This window comes from Cyprinus carpio, chromosome A19, assembly GCF_018340385.1.
Source record: "Cyprinus carpio isolate SPL01 chromosome A19, ASM1834038v1, whole genome shotgun sequence".
Taxonomy (NCBI): Eukaryota; Metazoa; Chordata; class Actinopteri; order Cypriniformes; family Cyprinidae; genus Cyprinus; species Cyprinus carpio.
In genome coordinates this window covers 16,251,878-16,276,660 of record NC_056590.1, presented here as the reverse complement: position 1 = coordinate 16,276,660, position 24,783 = coordinate 16,251,878, and the positions used below count along the sequence as shown (strand labels likewise).

Sequence of the window (24,783 nt, the reverse complement as noted above, 5' to 3'; positions counted from 1 at the left end):
AAAGCCCCATTATAAGATTTCACAGTCTTGCAGCCCCGTTCCTATTTGCCACCGTTGCAGTTTGTCAAACATAAAATGTTAATTGGATTGCTAAGTGAGAAATATCGCATCCAATAGAATCCACCTCCAGTCAAAATATTGGGAAAAAGCAATATTTCAAATGAGATTTTAATTTGGATAATCTTTTGAACTTTAATAGAGCCCGAGCCAGTGGGCATATTGAGATTACCACATCATTATTAAACAAAAGTGACACAAAACCATCAATTCTCAGTCCGTGACAGATAAACGCTTTCCACTGCACAAATAATATTAGTTCTGCCTACTGACGCCAGCTCTTATCTGCCTCTGGTTTATTAGGTTCACACTGCTGTCAGGTGCTGAGAGATTTGACAGAAATGCTTGCATATATGAATAGCAGCACACACAGGGCTATATGCTGTCAGATCCTTGGAGGAAGCCTGAGGCACGGCGAATGAGACAAGTCCATATCGGTGGTTTAATGAAATTCTCCCTGCTCATCAAACACAGGCAGACAGTGATTATACATGGAGAAGGACAGACAGACGAGATGAAACGTATGCTTTCCTAATGTCACTCTCCATATTCCATATCATTATCATAATGCACGCCATAAGGATGGACATGTCTTGGGGTCGGACTGATAGGACTACACACGTGTGTGGATTCAGATGTAGACACGAGCACTCATTCATTCAAATTGATTGAGATACTGTCATGTTATTTTATAACCTTTATATCCCATAATGGGCAACTTTTTTTTTTTTTTTAATTCCAGTTTGGACATACTAATTCACATATTGAATCAATAACTTCACACAATCTGTTTTACAATCCCAGAAAGATCATTCATTAAGATCTCAACAAGACTGAAGTATTTTCCATGAACTGAGTGCAAAAGCTCTGAATAGTCCTAAATCCTCATATAGGCTACATCTCAATCCACAGATTGTACAAAAACTACTTTAACCATAATGAACGAGATGAAAAAGCCTTACAGAAATCACATTTGACACAATTTCTGTCCATATAGGCGCAATTCAGACCATACAAATGAGACTCCGCTCCGTCCATTCATATAAAAGCAAGGCGAAGAACACATAATTAACCTACACTGGAGGAGAATTTTAAGGGCACTTTGGCTAATTCACATGACCAGGTTGCATAGCAACTTCATCCATTCAGTCCATACGGGTGTCAAATCCTGCTTTCCATGAACTGTTTCAGATGATGCCATTATCTATTAACAGCTTGGACACAGGTGGCAAAATGCTCCACTTTCAAGAACCCAAAGAAGCAATCCTTAGTTTATTTTTACAACGGGGTGACGTAATGCTTTTCCTCATAGTATAGCCAGATGATTCGGGGCGTTTTGTTAATGTTATAGCGCCACCCTGTGGTGCAGCAATACTCTTTTATGTAAGTTTCTCGAACAAATGACATCATGTGTTTACATTGTAGGCTTAGCCACTTAGGTGACATCAGAGAGGAGTGAAAGGTGGGTGAGGGAAGAAAAATAGAGCAAGAGCCACAAAAAAAAACATTAAAAAAAAAAAACCTTTTTACCTCGGTTTGAGATTGGGAGGCTGTCTGAGTGAATGTGAAAACCTGGCATGATAATTGTCATATTAGAGAATAAGGAGTAACAAATTCTGGTCAGGTTAAACATTACGCGCTGGGTTTTCTTATTTTTATTTTTTAAATCGACACCAATATTTACTCTAATACCCTAAGACACCCATTATAATGTATTTAGATTGTACATCTAAATAAATTAAATATGGTATTACCATTGTACCATGTCCGATAATTTATTAATAAACATTCCGCTGTAATAATACTCAGGCTCAGGGAGTCTATGGTTTCCTAATTCAGAAAGGGCTCCCAAAAGCCATATCCTATAATGTCCTACAAAACCAGAAGCTGAAACGTTCTCTAAAATACTATCACAAACAATTGTCTGAACCAGCAAAATGTCCTAAACTGATTCTCTCGATTCTTGTGGCTATATTGCGCCCCCTTGTGTTGGAGTATTACACTGTTCTGAGATTTACAGCAGAGTTTATTATAGAAAAGTGTCTGTTCTTCATGTTCTTATTTTTGCAAGTTGTCAAAAGTTATTTGTCAGAAGATAGGTCGCCTGTTGCATATTAATCATTTCATATATCACTAACTAAATAAATAAATAAATCAATAAATAAAGAGAAACACTATTATTTCCCCCATACCGAAGTGAAAAGGCACAGTCATAGTAGGAAAAATAAACAAATAAATAAAAATCATAAAAGAAACAAGCTTTTTTTATTTTAATATTATAATAATAAGTGTTTATTATATAATAATAAAAAAAAATCTTTGAAGGTTTTGAAATTTTTAGTCTTGTATCAGAAAATATTTGCTCGTATTTCTTTACTTTTTAAAATTATTTTTAAACACTGTTCTTGTTTTCATGGAAAGGATTTGAGTTCATAAAGGATAAAATATTATGAAAATTGGATATTTACTGAATTATATTGACAACACTAGTGATTTTAAACCGGACAGGCTGTATTATGTTCTTAAACACAAATCCATCACAAATAGTGTGAATTTGCTTGTGTGAATTATTTAGCACAACAGCGGATTTTCTGAAAAATTCCTTTAATCTAAAACCCAATCTGAGACTTTCATAGGTTCACTCAAATTTCTTTATAACTAATGTTTTTGTGAAGCATGTGGTGGTACATGCTGAAATATCACCTTAATATTGCACCCCGAAGAACATCAGCCAAGACTTTTGTTGTTTTGCGTATATTAAAACCACACTCTTATGTTATAAAGCAAACAACACTTTATATAGAAAATCTATTAAAATGTCAAAAAAAAAAGATATAAAAATTGTCATTTGTTTCCATTTGAAAGAACTGTCAGAAAACTAACTGCCTTGAAGACAGGTTCTTCGAGGGCATAAAAAAATAACTGCAGGATTTTGAACAGAACTCTGGAAGACTCCCAAGGGTAATTTACCCAGATGCAAATTCCAATTTAACTTCAAGATTTCATCTGTCATCACCTCTCCTGCACACAGAAGTACACACGCATGCACACACACAGGCTGTGAGAGTAAAAGCTGCTTTTAGTCCTCTTTCTTGCTGTGTGCAGTGCTGCGGGTGCTGGGATCTCGAGGGCTGAAGTCAGCACAGAAGCCGTTAGTTGAAGGCTGAGACTCTGGGGGTGATGTGGATTCTCTGGAGGGCTGAGGGATCGGCTCACTGAGACAGTGGTACTGCTCCACGAAATCAGGACAGTTCTCCAGAAACTGGCAAAAATCATCTGCCACAAACACACAGCATGTTTACAAAGTAACAAACACCAAAGATATTAGAGAATTAACATTACTACAACTTGATGCAAACTCCTAGTAATCAGGTATCTATTTACTACATTATTTTTTTTCCAAATAAATAGAATTTTTTACTTTAAATCATTACTTTTTAAATAATACAACTGTAGCTGGTTATTCGATATTACATTCAGAGGTGATGCATTTTAAATATAATTAGTAAATTGCAAATTCATTATTACAAGTATGTAAATATTTAAATACATGACAAACTAGTTTTAACAGAAATTATATTAAAGCATATTTTAATGCTTGTCATTACATTCTGCAGTACACTTTAACCATATTTCAAAGACAAGAGAGTTAAATCATGAACTGTTCTTATTTACGGCCAAAAATAGAAATAGAAAGCACTCTGAGGCTACATTCACACTGCAGGCATGTGTGACCAAAATCAGAATTTTATTTTAAATTTTTTTTTTTTTTTTTTTTTGCTCTCATTTCGTCTCAGATCTGCTTTTCTCATGACAGTGTGAACAGCACAAACCACATGGAATCTGATCTTTTCTATTCTGATTTATGCCACTTCCATATGTGGTACTAAATCCGATACATGTCAGATGTTTTGCAATGCGACCGCAGTGTGAACAGCCATATCAGAATTCATGTGACTCTTACGTCACTCTAGATCAACATCCGTCATGATCCTGCGCTCATGGGAGTCATTTCAAAGATTTTACATACCCAAATTTATCAATACAGTTGCGAAAGGTCTTTTGCGAATGCGGGTCAGATATTGGCCACATTTAAAACAACAATGTGAACAGCTATACAAAAAAATCAGATCGGAGCAAAAAACTGAATTCACAGTGTGAACGTAGTCTTAAGTTCAGCTATCTGCATTAAATATAAATTTAAACTAAAATCCATTTTCATTTAATTGCAATTAACATGCAATTAAATGTCCAAAACCATAATGTTCCACAACATTATTTTACAATGTTATTTTATATTGTTTATCATTGTTTCACAATGTTATTTTACTCAAAATGAATGTGTAAATGCCATTATATATTGTCTTAATCAGGGAATTTCATTCTAAATTCATTATAATTTCATAATTATTATAAAGTACTAAGCCCCATAAAGCTGATTTTAGAACAGCTAAAGAGAGTTGTTAGGCACAAAGGCAAGTGTTTTACAACTATTTCAAATGGGGCTTAGCTAATTATCAAGGACCTGAATGATTCATTTAAATAACTTTTTAATTTTGGTTAATGTGACCTCAAACAATGAGGAAGTGAAGGCGATCTCAACAGAGCACAAGTTTTATAGAGGTTTCATCGTCTCATAGAAGTTGATATTTTGGGTTTATTATAATGTCAGCACATCTAACAGCTAAATCACATTTCAACATGTAAACCAATGTAAATGGACCTACCAAATGTGATCTTTCCTTTGTCTTGACAATCTATGGCCCTGAAGAGATCGCAAACTACAAAATCTCCAATCCCAAGAGCAGTTTTCAGAATAACAGCCAACTCATCTTCTACAACTGCTCCATCCTCCTGTGCTTCAAACATCTGGACAGAAGACAATATTTCAAATGAACATCCATCTTTCCTTCCCATCAAGACCTAAAAAATTCATTATGTCTAAATAAATATTAAGAACTATAATCTATTAATCATAATATAGCATACAATGAATGTGAGATTCTGACTCGTATAAACTCACGCTTGATTTAAAACAATGAGAGCTTGTAGAAACCCAACTCACCCTGAAGGCCAGTTTAATGGTCTCCAGATATCTGAAAGGTCTACAGACCACAGACAGGGCGATGACATACTCTCTCACATCCATCTTCCCGTGCTGGAAACAATTCATTCAGATGTCATCACAATCAGACAAACATGATAGAAACACATAACTGATTACAACTGATGTGCTTGAAAGGCAAAGTTAATTTGTTTCTGTTCAGTCATGCTTTAATAAAGATACATTGAGAGATGTTTAACCTCCTCAAAAAGTGAGAAGATGTCCTGTACTGCTTCTGTCAAGGGTTGATTGAGGTACTGAGAAAATCCCTCCACGTCCAGTCTGCTTCCACACAGCTTACGGGCCCTGGAGGCTTCCTCGTGCAGGACTTCACCAGTGACCCCCGTCTTCAGGCTGACAGACAAGACAAAATAAAAGCCACCATTAATTATTTTCCAAATGTGCAAATGGCTGGTGAAAATATTAAAATCTATCCATTTGGCACTTGTGTTTTCTAATGAACTTTAACAATGTAATATCTTTGAAACTATTGAGTAAACTTGCATTTCTTGCAAGAGGTTTCAACAAAGAAATTTCTCTAGAAACTTAGTGAATTGTTATTTTGAGAGATGAAGGTTGTTCAATGAGCTACTGTTTTGAAAGGAGGACGCAAACTGGATCTAACCAGCACAGGGAGAGAAGTGGACGACCCAGAATAACAAGAGGACGAGAACATCAGGGTCTCTAGTTTGAGAAACAGACCCCTTACTGGAGCTCAGCTGGCAGCTGCATTGAACAGTACACACTAAACAGCGGTTTCATCACCAACACCGCAGAGACGACTCTGAGATGCTGGGCTTTTAAGACTTTCAAAGAAAAAGTCACATCTGACACTGGCAAAAAAATAAAAAATAATAAAGTATTATCGATGGATGAATCCAAGTTTGAGATGTTGAGCTGCTGTTGGAACAGTCTGAAGAAGCATCCTACAGACTAATAACACGGGAAACACTGCAGAATACTTCAGCTGCTAAAACTTCAGCTGAACTCTTAACAAACTGATCTCATAAAAATGCATAAGGTCTGTATTGATGTAAGACCATTAAGTAGTTTTCAAAATTGATAAGAAATTTTTCTTGAGCAAAGGAATCGTGTGACAATGAAGACTGGAGTAATGAATGCTGAAAATGTAACTTTACCATCAAAGGAATAAATAAGATTAATCCAAATAAAAAGACAGGTTATTTTAAATTGTAATAATATTTCACAACATTTATGACAATTAATTGATCAAAGCATGAGAAACTTCTTTCAAAAACATTAAAAAAAAATCTTACAGGCCTTAAACTTTTGAGTATTATCACTGTAATTTTAAGCATCCTAGGCAAATAAGTGTCAGTTTCTTTAAAATACATTTTTATTTTTTTTAAGTTAATCCAAACTCCTAAAGTAGTGTATGTCTCTGGTTTTATTTGCTGACTTTACTTGGATCAGATTAAAAAAAAAAAAAGTAAATATAATAATAATAATAATAATAATAATAATAATAATAATAATAAACAATAACAATAATAATAAAGTTAGACTTAAAATTTCAGACTGTTGTCAGAAATATCAAGTGTAGATCCACGATTAAGTTGCACTCCTTAAAAAAATGAAAAAGGTTACAGATGGCAATTCATGTTTTTTTTCACTCTACTTGCCAAAGCCATTTTTCCACATCTTTGATGCTGAGTGAATGTTATATATTCTGATTTTGACGTTAATTACAGAACGCCATCTTTCAAACTTTTGTTGCCTGTGTTTCTTCATCATATTCACTAGAGGGCAGCATGTTCACTGCCAGAAGAACATCATCAGCACAAACCAGTTCACTACTGCAGCAACAGTGTAAAATCAATCTTCAGCTTCTAATCCACAGCAAACAAAGGCCATGTTTAACTTCCTCTCATTATGCTGGCAGGCAGAGGGCTGCATGTGATTTTTCATCAATCAGCACAGCGCTGCTCATACTACTGAACAGAATGATTCTTTATGGTGTGGCTCTGCTGAAGTACCACAGATCAATACTATGATATGTAGAGGCGAGTGGTGCTGACAGATGACTGATTCACCCAGTGACCAAACCAACACCTCGCGTCCCTGAGACCTTCTAAACCGTCCTTCACTGTAATAACCTACTTAATTCAGCTGGCCAACAAAAACCAGAGAACCAATTCTTTCATCCTGAAAACATGAAAGATCAAGGCTGTTATTTCAAAAGACCATCCCAACCTGCTGGTCTGCAAGACAACCACAGACTACCCAAAGCCTAAGCTACAGAGCTCATCTGAAGCACACCGCACAGACAAATGGTCTAACAAGCTCTAATCTGACAGAGCAACTTAAAGCAACTTTCTTTACTTAAATAAACCACAGGAAAACCTTCCACTGACGGTCTTCCTGTTGTTCTCATAATGAAGCCTGGTCTGATCAATGACACTCACCAGCTCAGGACGTCCTGAGATACAAAGTATGTTATCAAAGTGGTGTTTACAAGGTACTGGGTTATTTGTATTGCATTTGCTTGCTTTATATCTTTTATAAGGACTAAAATTCTGATCCACACTCATTTTAATAAATTCTGTAACATATGATGTAAAAAATCAATTACTCTGAATAACACATTACAGTTCAAAAGTTTGTGGTGAGAACATTTTTTTTAAATCTTTTTGAAAGAAGTCTCTTAAGCTCACCAAAGCTGCATTTATTTGATCAAATATAAACCAAAAAGTAATATAATAATGTGCATATATAAATATATATATATATATATATGAAATATTATTACCATTTAAAATGTTTTATCTCTAAATATAATTAACATATTTATACATGTGATGTGTGATCTTAAAGCTGAATTTATCATCATTACTCCAGTCTTCAGTGTTACATCATCCTTCAGAAATATTCTAGTATGCTGATTTGGTGTTTACTGCTTAATATTTTTGTGGAAACAGGGATGCATTTTATTTCCCCCCCCCCAGAATTCTATAATGAATAGAAAGTTAAAAAGAACAGCATTTATTTGAAACTGAATTTTTGTAACATCACAAAATGTCTTTACTCTCACTTTCAATCAATTTAATCCATCCCTGGTGAATAAACATTAATTTCTTAAGAGAAAGAAAAAAAACAAAAAAAACACACCTTACTGACCCCAAATTTTTAAAGGTAGCATACATTATAGACATCATGCTTCAAACTACTGCTCTACTTACCCCAAACGACGTACCAGTCTGGCAAACTCCAGCAAACAGGTGTGTCTGGGTAAACGCAGAGGCCCTTTGGCCATAGCAAGCTGGCAGTCCTCAAAGGAGTAATCAATAATGGGCAACCCAAGCGCCCTATGGAGAAAACACACACAATGAAAACATGTTTTATTACTGATTACAGGACACTTGGGCCTTTTAGGAGGAAGAAATGTAACGCCAAACAAACAGACCCAAAATGTATTTTAATCATTATGAAAAAGCGTTGTTCAAATCGGTCACAACAAAAACACTTTGTCAAGTCTTTGAAATCCACTCACTTGGCCATGATGCGTCTTACATTGCTGGCGAACAGGGCTGGGTCCTTCTTCTCCTCCTCTGATGGGGTGTACGTAGGAAGATACTGGACATACAGAACATTTTTATCACCATCAAATCTGATTTGTGTATTTTGACAACTGTTGTTACGGTTAACTAAAACTTTAAATTTACTTTTGAAATTAAATTAAATAATTAAAATAAATTCATAGAAAACTGATGAAAATTAAAAATGTTGCCTTGGCAAATAACTTGAAGAAAAAAAAAAAGATTAAAACAAAAATAAAAATAATATGCTAAATAATAATTTAAAAAATATATTATAAAATGAAGAACAATGACTAAAACCTACACTGAAAATAGAAAAGAAAAACTATTTATTGATACATACATACAGTATATTATTATTTAAAATAGCATAAAGAAAAGAAAAGGAAAAGAAAAAGAAAAAGAAAAAGAAAAAGAAAAAAAACTAAAACAACATGATATGTATACCAAAGTGTGATTTCTCACCTCTATTTCTATGGAGTTATGTAGTTGACATAATGTGAGCCATAGAATCTTAAACCTGAAAAATATAATGGGATTTAATTTTGATTCACAAATATATAAGCACATAAATCTTGACCATTAAATCAACACCCCCTTAATCGTATGGACCCCCCAAAAAAAACAGTGTAAGTAAATGGTAACTGAAACCGTTTGGTTACCAACATTCTTCAAAATATCTTTAAGTTCAGCAGAAGAAAGAAATGCATATAGGTTTGGAACGACATGCAGGTGAGTAAATAATGAAAAATTTTATTTTTGGGTTACTATCCCTTTAAGCCAACTCACGCTCCAGGCCCTTGCCATGTCCATGAGATTGTATCCTGTCAAGAAAGTGGGAAGAGAAAGAAGGCAGTGAACAGGCTTGGCATCTCAAACAAAAACACGTGTTATACAGGCAGCATCCACCTAAACAATTAACTATCCCACACACACACACACACACACACACACACACACACACACCCAACTACGACCTAACCACTTGAACATGACCTTGCTTCTCTGAAAGCACAACCTTGGCTCTAAGTGCCCTAAGAGATTGCTGGGCTTGTATTATTCATGAGAGAAGGAAACAAAAGACACAATAGACAGACAAAAATGTTTTGACAGTGGATAAAGTATAAAACATTTGATTGGACTGTGAAAAAATAAATTCAAAGTCTTCATGAATGGAGGCACATAATGCACAGCTGCAGACAGTAAGTACGAGGCTTGACATTGACACTAATGGCACTCCCTGTTTGGGCGTAGAACTTATTCTTACCATCTCATTAGGATACCGCAAGAGCACAGGCTGCACGGGAACGCCAGGGATGAACGCACCTGCAGGAAAGGAGGGACAAAAGGACGATAAACGTGTGAGAATGAGAGGACTTGTGCTTTGACCTCATTCCACTCTGAGGCCCAGGTGTGGCATTAAAACTATAGCCTGTGCTGAAACTTGAGCCTTCTGCTTGACTGTGGCTGTGAACTTAAGTATCCAAATCTACTGAACTCATCAAGCTTCATTGTCTTTAATATTCAGATATGACTGCCAACCAATTACCTGCATGGCTCTACGAGAAGATACATAAACCGAATAATAATACATCATTTAGAGGATTAAAACACTGTTTCTGTTAATACGCAATTTTATGATTTGCTGAACCATTTTCTTTAAGAACGTCTTGCGCTTGAAATTGTCTTTTGATTTTTGAAGTCTTTTTTTTTTTTATGCCACCACTTCTCAAAAAAAAAAAAAAAAAAAAAATACATGCAGTACATATACTTTTAGGAAAATTCGCATAATTAGGGTTACAAAAGATTTCTATTTAAAAAAAAGAAAGAATTCCACAAAAATAAAATGGTTTTCAACATTGCTAATAATAATAAATGCTTCATATTAGATATATTTCTGAAGGATCATAAGACACTGAAGACTGAAGTAATGATGCTGAAAATTCATTCAAATAGACATTCAAAGTTAAAAATATTTTTACAATATTATTGCTTTTTTACTGTATTTTTGCAGTCTTGGTGAACATTTTGAACAGTAGTAGAAATAACTTCTTGCCAGAATATTTGCAAAGTATTGAACAATCATTCAAACTACTTTCACAGTTCTTTTTCTAACAGAGTAAAGAAAACAACTACAGTCTCGTTTTCTCTTTATTTTGAGCCTCACTCTGTGCCAGTCAGATCTCATCACTTCTGGGAAGCAGAGAGATGAGAGATGCCCTTCAGCTTACAAACAGCTCCTTATTACACGCTGCTAATAGAATCTGGCCAATCCATCCACTAAGACTGAACTCACTTACCTTTGACAAATTCAACCCAACTTTCAAACAGAGCAAGTCAATGAAAGCAACGATATACAAATAACCCATCCTTCACTTGCATATTTCACCAATGACGTCTGTGCATGACTAAAGCTTGTGTTTAGTGCACGTGTGCCTTTACTTTTAAGACAGAGCACAACTACTGTAAATAAACACTAAATGCACCATGTTTTTGCATACACAGCTGCAGCTCCTCTGTCTTTCAATACACTACAGTTTGATGAGTTTCTTTAAAAAAATCTAATTTTTCAAAAGCTTGGTTATTTTCCTATGGACTATGATGTCCTGATGTAATATATGAATGGAAGCCATAAAAAATGAAAATGGAAAGTAATTACGACACCATATGCTTAAAATCTGACCATTTTATTATTATTTTTTTTAATTCTATTCGGATCACAAAATTTACTGGCAAAAAATATTTTTTTCCCGGCATGAAACCGTACATCATTTCATTCATTGATTCATTCATAAACAAATAAATAAAACACAAGCAGAACAAACATCTAATTGCAATTTATTATTATTATTATTATTATTATTATTATCAATTGTTTTTAATGTTTATTATTATTATAATTATTATTATTATTACTCAAATCAATAAAGAAATATCACTATAATACTATTAAACTAAAGTATTTAATAATTATTATTATTTTTAATTACATTTTATACAAATCACAATACTAATATTTATGGTTATTCTTACTTTTATTTTGGCGGGAAAGCACAGGGAAACTTCTCTTTTGAAACGCTTCTCTTTTGTTGACAAAAGATTTATAACCCAGTCTTTATAAAGATTTATGCAACAAAGTCTGAGTAACTGGATAACCACATTAAACCACATTGTGTTCTCAGGCATTGCTAGAATTAATTAAAAGTTAGCAGTCAACTGGTGTCTCACTGTTTCATATACATGCAAATGCTGGTATTAACCTCACATTTTAGGCACTGCATATAAACATTACTGAACATGTTCAAAAAGCACCAGAACTGTCAGTACACATTCAAACTCAGTAACTGGCCTAGTTGTTGTTTTGGAGAGCGATCTGGCTGCACACCACCACAGCTGATATTGTTTGGTACAGTGAGAGCTCCAGCATTAAAAGTTGTAGAGAGAAATGTGAGATAGCCAGACAAGAGAAAATACACAGGCAATAGAGAGAGGAGGGGGGAGGATTAGAGGAATAGAACCAATACAATGACTGACAGAGAAGAGGGGGATTTGAGGAGAAAAGACTATCAGAATCCACAGCGTACACAGGAAGAGGAAGCCAATCACCAGATCTCTCAGCGCTGTGAAGCATGATGGGCCGCAGATTAGAGAGGGTACAAAGAGAGAGCAAACACCAAAGAGCACACATACAAAATATTAGTGAACTTTCTTCAGAAAGTTTCCTAACATTTCTTAGACTCAAAAAAAAAAAAAAAACTTCCATAAACACATTCTGGGCATGGGAAGTGTGTTTAGTCAGAGGTGGGCACATACCGGGCTTAAATGCGATGAGACAGGATCTATTGGTGCATGTGCCCTCCGGGAATATCATGATCTGAAAACAGGCCACAGTCAGAGGGAAATACCTCAGCACTGCACTCATGGCACAAATCATGAAATAAAGAAGTTTAAATATGTGTTTGCACACTTATATGGTATAACAGTCAATACATTAGATGTGAAATATCAATAAGTCTATGTGTGTTCATGTGATACCTGAGGCCATTCGCCATCAGAACAAGCTCTGCGTTTGATCTCCTCAACAGTCTTCCTCCGAGAATCCTGATCCGAGCGGGACACAAACACGGGCCGGATGAATTTGATAAGAGCTATAAACGGAGAAAGAGTGAAGGGTGAGGTAAGAGAGAGAATTGAGAGGGACGGAAAGAGAGAGAGCAAAAAAAATAATTCTTAAAAAGAGAGCTTAATAGCTTTAGTAGGCGAGTATAAATTGATATTTATAACAAATCCATATTTTCTCATTCAAAGTTTTCTCAACAAATCTCCTCTTGATGCCAGTTAAGCTGCTCTCAGTGAACTGGGAGAAAGATTATTAGCAGATCATGAATTTTATTCATCATGGGCCAGTGTATGAGTATGACATGTTGAGTCATACATGACCACACAGCAATGAACATGCATTTAAAGACAAATGAGATTATTTACAACTGGAAAAGTTTTTTATTTAAATAAATTAATACTTTTATTAGTAAAGATGCATTAAATTTGGCCAAAAGTGAAAGTAAGGGCATTTATGACATTATGCAAGAATGCTGTTATTTTTAACTTTTTTAGTAATTCTGAAAGTGTTTTATGGTTTCTACAAAAATATTAAGCAGCCTAACTGTTTTCAACACTTAAACAGTTATTTTAAATTGTAATATTTCCCAATATTACTGCTTTTACTGTATTTTTGTACAAATAAATGCAGCCTTGATGAGCATAAGAGACTGCTTTCAAAAACTTTTTAAAAATCTTACCAACCCCAAACTTTTGAACAACAGCGTAGCACTTACCATAAAGAGGAGAAAAGAAAAATCACTATCTGAGCACAGCTCACAGTTGAACTAAACAAACCAAAGAATTTAAATGTTTGTATATTTATAGATTTTTAAAAACTCACTGCCCCAGACAGGAATGTCTTTACTCTCAGTCTTCATCACTATAGAAGCCATCGTCATGGTGACAGGGATGGCGTCAAAGTAGGATGAGTGAGGGGCCATTGTGAGGATGGGTGCTTCACTGGGCAGCGCCGGCTGGCCCTTCACACGGACCCAATGAAACCCTCCGGAAAACCACATGGCTCTCATGATGGCCTTTAGGACCAGATCTACCAGCCTGGTGAGACAGAACAAGGGAAACAGAAACAGAGTAAGCAGGAAAATGTCGCCTGCTTCCTGACATTTTGTGCTAATTCAGTTGCCTTCACATCCAACTGACTGTGATCCATATCATACAGCATTTAAAGTCAGCATGAAACTGCACCGCAAACTATTTTCATTCCCTAGCCTGATGTAAATTGGATATTCAATGACAAAAAAAAAAAAAAAAAAAAACTAAAGCAATGCATTTAACATTATGATTATTAAAATGAAGTCTATTTTACTATGTAAAAGTCAATATCTATTTTACTATATGATATCTATGGGATTTGTATCCAGAGACTAGGTAACATTGATAATGTCTTTAGAGAATGCTTAAAATTAAGCACTGAACTAGTTAAACCTTAGCTTTCTACATGGACTTCATGCTAAATATTAACTGCACTAGAAAATATGTTTTTAAAACACTGCTGGCTCATGATCACTCACTGAAACACCCTCTCGAACATGCACAGTAGCAAAAAAAAAATTAATAAATAAATAAATAAAATAAATAAAAGTAGTTTGGTGACCTGTGCCTCTCCAGTGTTGGTAACTGAGCGTGTCTGTTCAAACTTACACAAGACAAATCTCTTCTCTCCACCCTCACATGAACAAACTCATGCACAATGGGATACAGAAATACACACACTGGCAGACAAACACACAGTGAGAGAATAACAAAAACCCAACCGAAAACGATAAAGTGAAATTGAAACGGAGACAATGTAACAGTAAGAGTGTGATGTGTGTGTGTGTGTGTGTGTGTGTGTGTGTGTGTGTGTGTGTGTGTGTGTGTGTGTGGGTGTGCCACACATACGTCAGACACACAATACAGTGCTCTTATTTTTAGCAGGGGAAGAAAGCGAGGAAGAGCGAGCTCTCCAATATCTGAGAATATTTAGAACATGGCTTTGTTCCAAAGCACAGTAAACTAACTTCTAAATAATGGATCCTCACAAGCGACTGAATTAAAACGTTCCAAGTGGTCAGCAACTGTAGTAATGCTCACTTGCACGTGCAACCTAATGCTTACCACCACATGAAGAGAAAAGACTCAATCACTCATTTGGTCCAAAAAATGTGATGCTAAGCCAACAACTCAACATTGTTAAATAGGGCTGGGGTTGACAACATTCATACAGTAGATCAATATTAATTAAAGCTGTTAATTTTAACCTTTAATGATATAGTAATATACCAACTGACAGGGTTCCCTGTATTATTCATTGTGTGAAATTGTGTACCTGATGTATAACCAAAAAAGACACTAGAAATACAAAGACGGTTCACTCCTGTACTTATGAATGGGAGAAACTTTCCTTGAAAGGGACTTTCATAACCAAATAAATCAATATTGATTTTAAATAAAATTGGAATATAATTGAATCAAGAATCGGAATCAAACTGATTTGTAAAATGTGTGTTAATACCCAATCCTAATATTAAAATGCACACACAGATAATGAATGATAGATTATTTTTAACTAGATGGATGTACTTGACTCATGCTATCATTTTCACCAAGTCCACATCAATGCATTCAGAGACAGCCATCTACAAACGATACAAGCAATGCTGGAAGATCAATAAAGCTTGGAACAGATGTTCACCTTACTTGCTAGTAGTTTTTGGTGCACCTAGATTGCAGTTTCAAACAGTATCAGAAAGCGGCTCACGCGAGCATCTGCTAATCATCTGAATATGCCAAAGATCGCTGTAGCTCATGTAATTTAAAATCAAATGAATTTCTGTTGCTTTATTGCTGCAAACTGCATTGTGTCCGGCTCTGTAGGTCTGTTTTAGTGGCATAACTTCATCATGCAAAGAGCAGATGTGCAGTGGCAGCGTAATGTTCCCAAACTCTCACATCTGATTAACATTTTTGATGTATTACTTACCATCTCCACCAGGATAGAGGTTCAACTGCATCCTCAGAATGGCCAACAGTAGCCACGAATGCAAAGGGCCAGGCCAGCAACATCATGAACGCAGCAAAGAGCAGACGAACTGGGAACAGGGTCATGGTCATCACAGCTATCTATGAGAGAGAGAGAGAGAGAGAGAGAGAGAGAGGTAACCAGGGGTTAAACTCCCAAATATTTCCACGTTAATCCAGAATTTGCCAGTATAGCAGTGAAGCGGGTCTGGAGAACACAGAAAGCATGTGAGATATGAGGTTCACATACAGAAAGAGATGGGAGGGGAACAGAAATATGCAGTGAGACCACATTACATTTTGCTATGCCATGCAATACTCAAAAACAGAAAGCATCATGCCTGAGGAACATTAACATTTAAATTACTCCGTCCTAGTGAATTTCTAGACAAGCCAACAGATCCAAACTCACATTCGGCTCTTCTAAGCAGACCCATCGAGATTTAAAATAAAGACGGCTGATGTAATGGCTACATTAAAGGCTCAGTGTTTTGAAATGGTTGAAGAAAATGATCAAGATTTCAGTTATATGACTCTGAGAGATTGACATCTCTGTAGATAATGATCTAACGTTTACTTCAAAGCTGACTATAAAAGAATGAAGAACCCTGGGGCTTTATTTATAAAATGCATGTATGAACAGATGTGATCATAAGTTCGATTTGGCAAATAAATTCTGATGACTTTGCAAATACGGAGTGAAACTGTAGAAATGATCACAAGAATGATTTGATTCTCTAACAAAATATTCTTTGGCCATAAGAAAGTAGTTGCCATAGTTTTGATAAAGTGAAGTGACATACAGCCAAGTATGGTGACCCATACTCAGAATTCGTGCTCTGCATTTAACCCATCCAAAGTGCACACACACAGCAGTGAACACACACACACCGTAAACACACACCCGGAGCAGTGGGCAGCCATTTATGCTGCGCCACCTGGGGAGCAGTTGGGGGTTCAGTGCCTTGCTCAAGGGCACCTCAGTCATGGTATTGCCGGCCTGAGACTCGAACCCACAACCTTAGGGTTAGGAGTCAAACTCTCTAAACCACTAGGCCATGTATTCTATTATACAACATACAATCCAGAAAAAGTTATAACAGAATTTAGATCAAAATTACAACACATTTCATAGGGCCTTATTGTTAAAAAGTGTTTTTTTTTTGTTTGTTTGTTTTTTTAAACATGAATATAGGGGGGGAAATGGTTGTACAGATGTTTCATAAATAGCACAGAAATATTTTGGCAATTTAAATTTAGGATGATTTTACACTTTATAAATGAGGCCTCTGGTTTCTACTAAATAACAGAAAATCTGATTATGCTTTAGCTTTGCCAGAATTAGATACATATGGTGAGCCATTCGTGACTGTACTAAGAGAGCCATTAGCTCAGAGCACAAGGACATAAAAAAAAAAACACTGATGTTAGATGCCTTTCTTTTTTCTCCTGTTGGAGTAGGTTTTTAAGTGCAAAAGGAAGGGTGCTCATGGTATCTGATATGGACTTCACATGAGAGCATTATACTGTAACAGTTTTCTCCTGCAAAACATATCGTAACTCAAACTCCATTCAGAATGTCCACAAATTCTGCATCTAATCACACACAACTCCAGTATACCAGACATGTCTCAATTGCGTACACCAGTTACTGATGTGTTAAATCATCGAAGGGGAAAGATCAGGTTTGCATCAGCGTATCTCTGATGACCTCTTGACCACAAATATCTCACGTTCCCATCAATGGTTTACAAACTTTACATCTACAGACCTCAACACACACTGGTAAGCTGAATGTTGCGCTGTAACCCTCAGGTTCTCTTGATCTTCATGTAACACTTGGGATGCCAGAGATTGCAAGGCTGTATATGTAAAATACAATAATAGCCTAGTAATATTGAATTATTTTCTCTTCAAATTCTTTCATTATTTTCCTCTGACCTAATCAAAACCCAACAGGCAGATACTATTGAAGCTTTAACTTTAAACAGTGGTTGTGCCCTTCTTAGAAGTCATTATTATCCTGTACAGAAATGAGAAGTTCATTTGCCTCAAGTATAAGTATATTGTATAAAAAAAAATAATAATTAAAAAGGCAAGTTGTGAGTGAACCTACATTGTTTAAACATATGTTTAAATAATTAGTTTTCAAAGTTGTAAATAAAACAGATTATTGGAGAACTTTTTACTGCTTCAAAATAACATTTAATATGCTAAATAACATATACACACACACACAGTACATACACATGCATACAATTATTTTTTTCCAGTGGATCTGGGGTCAAAAATACATAATGAAACCTTTTAATAGAGAACAGGTTTCGTTTTAAGTTATTCTATTTAAATTGTTTAAAACTAAGAAAATAAATATTGTTCAAACTGATACTTCAAATAATTTTTTTAGCCAGCAAGACCTTGACCTTGAGGTCTTTCAGATCCCAAATAAGAAGGTTAAACTGTTTTCCTGGAAAACTGCTTTATGATAAAAGTATTTCTCATTTTGTTTGCCTTACTTCAAAAATGACAGGAACGAGCTCACATTAAGACCAAGAATGGTAAATGAATATTTTGATCTCCCTGAGAGTATGTGCTTCCGATTTCCAAGAAAAATCGACTCTGACTCATGACACCAATGCTCCATTTGTTGAGCCTAGAATAAGGTTATTCTTCCAAGTTTCTAATTTGACTGGACTGACACCGGTCTTGTTAAATTTACTGGCTGTGATCTATAACCGCACGAGTTAAGTCTGTCCTCGTAAGATGAGAGCTGGAGCGGAGCGTCTCTCTGACGGCGGTGATTAAATGTGGATGGGTTCACACGACGGCTCCATTAGGAGGAGATGAACTGTGGGTGGAGATGTGTGGCCTGTTTAGTGTTTATTTATTTATCTAGAGCTGCTGTCAACACCTGCGGTCTGCCCTGACAGAAAGATTAAACTGATCTAGAGGCTGAGGCAATGGCTCTCTTGGGAAAGGGATGGAGCAAGAGAGAGCTTTGGAGGAGGAGCGCTAATGTAAAATGTATTGAGTGAAGACTACATACAAAAACACTTATTCAATATGAGATTTAAAAAAAAAAAAAATAAAAAAAAAAACACAACAACTCTCATGCTTTCTGAACAAAGGAGCTAAAATCATTTCCTGAGAACAACAATTATAACCTGGTCTCGACCTTCCCCACCCCAACAAGCTGTATATACACACACCGTCCCAGGAGTGAGAGGTACAGCCTTGATCTCAGCCTATGGGGTCTCGTTAACAGCCTCCCCCTCATGCCTAGTCTCCATCTGCCTCGGGCCTGAGGGGGATGTGCAGGTTAAGAAGCGCTTCTTTAGGCTAACCTGCAGCTGAGGCTTTTAGTAGTGCTGTAAAAGAGCAGGCGGATGGTGCTGGTTTCTTAAGAGCTACTTAGAGTCACAACGAAACCCACGCAAGAGTCTGACCTCAAGGTTGCTATGGCTTTTCCAGGGTGTTCTGGGAGGTTTCTTACTGGTCTGAGTCAAAAGAAACTACCCTTAAAAGCCTCAAAAGTTATTTTTTATGCATATGCTAGAGTATGCATACAGTGCACATGCTGTAAATTTCATAATCAGCATACTGTAGTACTCACCCAGGCTGGATTTACGTTATCATAAATACAGGAAAAACAGTAATATTGTAAACCAGCCTGCATCATATTTGCTGAATGAAATCCAATACTTGTTTCTTATTAATTTTGGGGTGCTGATGCCCGTTTTGTTCTAGTATGTCAAAATATGGTTTATTTCATAACATTTTTGCTTTCTACAACCATGTGATCTACATAGATCTACAAATCTAAAGCAGTAGCAATGTGAAAACCAAAGATTATTAGTTATCTGGAAGCTTTGTCAGGCGAGGAATGGGCCAAGACTGTAGTAGAGAGGTGACAGGAGCTTCTAAGCACTTACAGACAGCTTTTATTGGTGGTTTTAAAAAATAAAAGATTGTGCCCAAAATTTGACTTTTTTGGGGGTTGAATAATTTTGATTGCAATTGTATATATATACACAGTCATGCCCAAAAATAAGGGCACCAAAAACATTTATTTCATAATGATATTTCCCCCCCATTTTAAATTCTTATTATCCATTGAAAGTTTAGATTTTGTGATTTTTTTTAAATAAAAGATCAAAAGGATTAACAATGCAGATTAATTTTCACAGCCTTCTTTGATCATATTTACCTAGGGTGCCCTTATTTTTGTATATATGCATGCATGTATGTATGTATGTATGTATGTATGTATGTCTGTGTGTATGTGTGCGCACTTGTATGCGTGTAACGGGAAGTATTTTTTATAGTTAATTTTGCATCATCAAATTAGGTAATATCCCTTTTTTGCTAATCAGCAGACTTTTTTCCCAGGAAGCAGGGCTCAACTCAACCTCACATTTAAAAACAACAGTTGAACCAAAGTGTTTTACAGAACAAATTTATTCAAGATAACTATACAATAAGATAATAAGCACCAATACATGCAAAAATAAATAAATAATTATTTAATTCTCATACCTGTTTTTATAAATATTCAAAAGCTAAAGACTGGGCTGGGTATTACAATTTAAAATAACCTCAAAATAATGCTGTGACCAAAACCAAAGCTGTATTTTCAGCATCATTACTCCAGACTTCAGCGTCACACGATCCTACAGAAATCATTCTAACATGCTGATTTGTTGCTCAAGAAACATTTTTTTTAATTATTATCCATGTTGAAAACAGTGGTGCTGCTTCATATTTTTGTGGAAACCACTACACTTTTTTTCAAGATTCTTTGATTAACAAAAAGTTTAAAAGAACAGCATTTATTTGAAATAGAAATCTTTTGTAACATTTTAAATGTTTTTTATTTAACGTTTCCTTGCGGAATAAAGAATTTGTTTCATTTTGAGAGAAGCACAGCCAAATTAACTGTTCTGAGACTTCACAAGGTATAGAATACTTAACGTATGCTCAAACCTGATTATCCACATTCATGTCAATCAGCATGCCACACTACAGTACATAAAACTGAAAATAACAATATGAAAATGTATGTCTACAATGGGATTTAAGCATCAGTAGGGACTGAACATTGTAGAAGCCTGGATGTGATCTTTCAAAACAGAGTTCAATGACTCCCCGATGATCATTTGACTAAGCCAGAACCCACATCTGCTTTGGAAACAATTATACTATAAACTAATGTGCAGAGAGAAGATAGCAGGAAGCTGTTGGATTAGCCTCGGCCATCTATAAGACACACGGTTTGCCATCATCTCAATCACGCAAGTTTACAAGTCAAATGAGCATCAGCTAAGAGCCATTCTCGCTGAGAGCACTTCACAGCCTTGTACGGTGGAGGAGATCCTCCTGCTCTTGCTTACTCCACACTCCCTTCGGATCACCATTAATCGTGATCTCCAACAACATAAGCTCTATGCTCACTACAGGGAACACACTAAGACTGACAGTGCCTCCAGACAGCATGATGTGACTGCGCTCATGTTACTGCTCATCGACTGAAGAGCATTTACAGTACAGAGAATTTTAGGAATTTTGCTTGCTTTGGCCATAGTTTCTCAGAGATGTTACGTAACAGTAAAAAGCACTAAAGGGATTCTTGTTGTGACACGTACATGAAGTGCATGTCATGAAAAACAACAGAAACCCGAGTCAGCAAGAGCGGTTTTCTGTGATGAAGCTTTCATGCAAATATGTGGCTGAAATTTCCAAGCCTACTCATGATCTCTCCATTGGTCTTCATTGATTTTGCCAGCTTGCTACTTGGTACTGAACTGTCATCAGCTTTGTTCATAGTCAAGAGATCTCTAGAATGGAAGTCTTAAAGGAACAGTTCACCAAAAATGAAGATAAGCTTAAGATTTACTCTTCCTCAGGCCATTGAAGATGTAGATTAGTTTGTTTCTTCAACTGAACAGATCTGGAGAAATTTAGCATGATATTACTTGTTTACCAATGGATTGTCAGTGAATGGCTGGGAGTCAAAACGGCTGATCAAAACACATCATCACGAAAAACCACAAGAAATCCACATGACTCCAGTCCATTAATCATCAATGATATGTCAATAAATGTCTAGTAAAATGAAAAGCTACAAGTCTGTTAGAAACAAATCCATTAAGATGTTTTTAACTTCCAACTGTTGTTTATGGCTTACGGTCCTGTATCCATAGTATTGCTTTTTCCAGAGGGGGAAAAGAAAGAAAAAAAAATCATCTTTTCTGAATCAGGAGCAAAATATGCACAGACCAAGCACTGTTTACAAGTGAAAAACAGTACAAAACTGTTCTAAACGAATATGTGTTTGGATTTTGGATATTGAGAAGACTTTTTCCACTGGTGGATGTGTGTATTATGGATTATGGACTTGTATTTTGGCCAGAAGCGTCAGATTAAATTAAAAAGGCTTGATGGATGGTTTCTTACGAATGAACAGCTTCTCAAGCTGTTAACTGATGGACTGGAGTCGTGTGGATTACTTGTGGATTATTGTGATGTTTTTATTGGCTGTTTGGACGGCACCCATTCACTGCAGGGGATCCATTGGTGAGCGAGTGATGGAATGCTACATTTATCCAAATCTGTTCCCATCAAGAAACAAACTCATCTACTTCTTGGATGGCCTGAAGGTGAGAAAACGTTCAGCATTATTTTCTTTTATCTATGTATTTTTTGGTGAAAGGATCTCTTTAAGGAATATTTCTATTTCCAAGAGCTGGTTAAAGAAAAGGCATCACCTGCTTCTTAAGATTTCCAACATGGCAAGTAGGTTCAAATGCTATAAATAGAGAATGTTGTGCTTCTTCATAGTGTTCAAAATGTAGCCCGCAGGCCTGAGTGTATTAAAAAAGATTTTGCATAATACCACAAAGGTCCATTTATCTTTGAATCTGATGCATATGGAAATCAGGTGAATCATTACAGCCTACCTTGGATCTTTCAAACTGCTGTTGTGCAAGTAGGCTACATTAGAAAATAACAGTAGGCTAATGGAGCCAAAAAAAAAAGAATAGACACTTGACTATCTCCTAGTAAACAAATATTTGACCTTGTCCGGTTTATGAAAAGTGACCATACTGTCTACTCGAAGGGTCTCTCTACCTGCTGAAATATGAGGATAAGTGGAACTATTATCAGATCGGTAGCTCTGGTGGATTTCCTGTCTGATAGCTACTGGAAAAACAACAGGAAAGGCTAAGAGGATTGAGATGACAGTTAAACGGGGAGAGCAGGACATCTCATATATCTCCTGTGAGTGCCATTTCAGGTTTTCAGTGAAGTCTCTACAAGAGGAAAGTAGTGAAATTTTAGTGCAACCAGCCCACATATATTTCAAGCTTCCTATCAACCTTGAAAATTATTGATCAGCATGGATCAGTCTACTTTAAACTACTAAAAACTATAAAACAACTTACTAAAAACACAAAACATCACCAACCCCTTCACCAAGCACTCAGGGAACTTGATGGATACACATCCCATAAACATGCTTCAGTCGAACCATACAGCTATAGCAAAACAAAATCCTATTCCCTTTACAAGCCCAGCAAAGCACCAAACCAAAGCCCTTGATAGTATCAAATAAAGTATGAAGATAATACCAGAATGAAGCCAGGCACAGAGGAATTGTTAATTTTAGCATTCACCTGATACGTGATGGCATATCCAGCTCCACAACAAAACACTACACAATTAAAAACATATAGGCACTAACACAGCTGCTTTAGGAGAAATTGTTTTACAGTCCCTCTATGTTTTTTTTCTTTTTCTCTGATTTTAAATTCAGGGTTCTAAATGTCCACAAATTCTCCAAGAATTAGATCATTTGTGATGACTAGATAATATTTTAATAATAAATAAATGATTGAATACGAGCAATTTCTAGTTGAAGAAATTGCTTTGCCATGCCCTTTTAAGATTGTAATCATTTCCATGAGTTTTCCCAGACTGGAAATCACACTTTTATAAATGTCTGACATTTCCAGGTTTTTCAGGACCAAAGAAAGAAAGAAAGGTTTTGCCCTATGAACATTTTTTGGTTAGTTAAGTCACATAAAGAAGAAAAAAAAAATCATCTTAGACTGCTTTGCATGAAATTTAGAATATAAAAATATTTTTATTTTTCGTTTTAGTTCCCAGGAACTGCCTCCCTGGTTTGCCCTGATCTCTTGTCAATTTCTAACCTTGTAACAAACCCAAACCTGCTACAGCCAGTGTGTCATAGCCTATACATTGCCAGTTATGACCTCTACTCGGTGTTTTATATTATAACAACAACAGGCTGTTCCACTACATAAAAAACATTTGATCAGTCTTTGAAATAATGACAAACCGAGTTTTATATCTACACACCTGTATTTTAAACAAAGGCCACCCAGATGCTTTTCAGTTCACTTCGAATTACGCGTCACACCCAATAAAACATGAGTCAATGCTTTTGAATCTAACAAAACCTTGATGTCACAATACAAACCTGCATAGAAACTACTACTAGCCTAATACTAACATTAAAATCAAACCGTGCGACATGAAAATGTTTGCATTCTGCAAAGAGTGAAAAATTAAATAGTCTAGTTTTTGCACACCGGTAAAGTTCCCTTACCTTGAGTTTCTGCAGAGGTGTAAATCTCAACTCGTGCACGAAAGGGTTCTTGAAGTGCGCAGAAACGCCCGAGTCTTCTCCATCCACCGCCGTGCGTAGCTTTCTGTTAGGGAACCTCATACTGAAAGAGTAAACATGTATCTTTCAAATAAAAAGCAAATGTCCCCAGTAAAGGCGTCCACGCGGTGCTCCTGCTACACACTAAAGCTCTTTTCAGATTCCCTGGTCTCACGTGCGCTTCGAGTAGGTTTGAGTTACCGGTGTGCGGCTTCGCTTTTGTACGCTCCTGTGAACCACAGAGCGTTCAGCATCATGCG

At 36.0% G+C, this 24,783-nt stretch overlaps 1 protein-coding gene across 1 annotated transcript; it reads right to left on the bottom strand.

Annotated features, from left to right (window-relative positions):
• Window positions 1–744: 744 nt before the first annotated feature.
• On the bottom strand, window positions 745–24,781 carry LOC109084978 (lysophosphatidylcholine acyltransferase 1-like). Its single transcript, XM_042776776.1, has 14 exons — window positions 24,467–24,781; window positions 15,800–15,939; window positions 13,661–13,875; window positions 12,754–12,866; window positions 12,532–12,592; window positions 9,986–10,044; window positions 9,508–9,542; window positions 9,184–9,238; window positions 8,673–8,755; window positions 8,362–8,487; window positions 5,362–5,515; window positions 5,123–5,215; window positions 4,785–4,926; window positions 745–3,333 (listed from the first exon to the last, which is right to left on the bottom strand). Exons 1-14 carry the CDS (start codon window positions 24,584–24,586, stop codon window positions 3,137–3,139), a joined length of 1,593 nt encoding a protein of 530 aa, XP_042632710.1. The 5' UTR covers window positions 24,587–24,781; the 3' UTR covers window positions 745–3,136.
• Between the last annotated feature and the right edge of the window lie 2 nt (window positions 24,782–24,783).

Bases quoted from the DNA above. Each gene is read 5' to 3' on its own strand.
- LOC109084978 (XM_042776776.1), bottom strand. From the start codon at position 24,586: ATGAGGTTCCCTAACAGAAAGCTACGCACGGCGGTGGATGGAGAAGAC. The intron at 15,940-24,466 runs GTAAGGGAACTT...TCTCTCTCATAG, and splicing joins CACCTCTGCAGAAACTCAAG to ATAGCTGTGATGACCATGAC. The intron at 3,334-4,784 runs GTAGGTCCATTT...TGTTTGTGGCAG, and splicing joins CAAAGGAAAGATCACATTTG to ATGATTTTTGCCAGTTTCTG.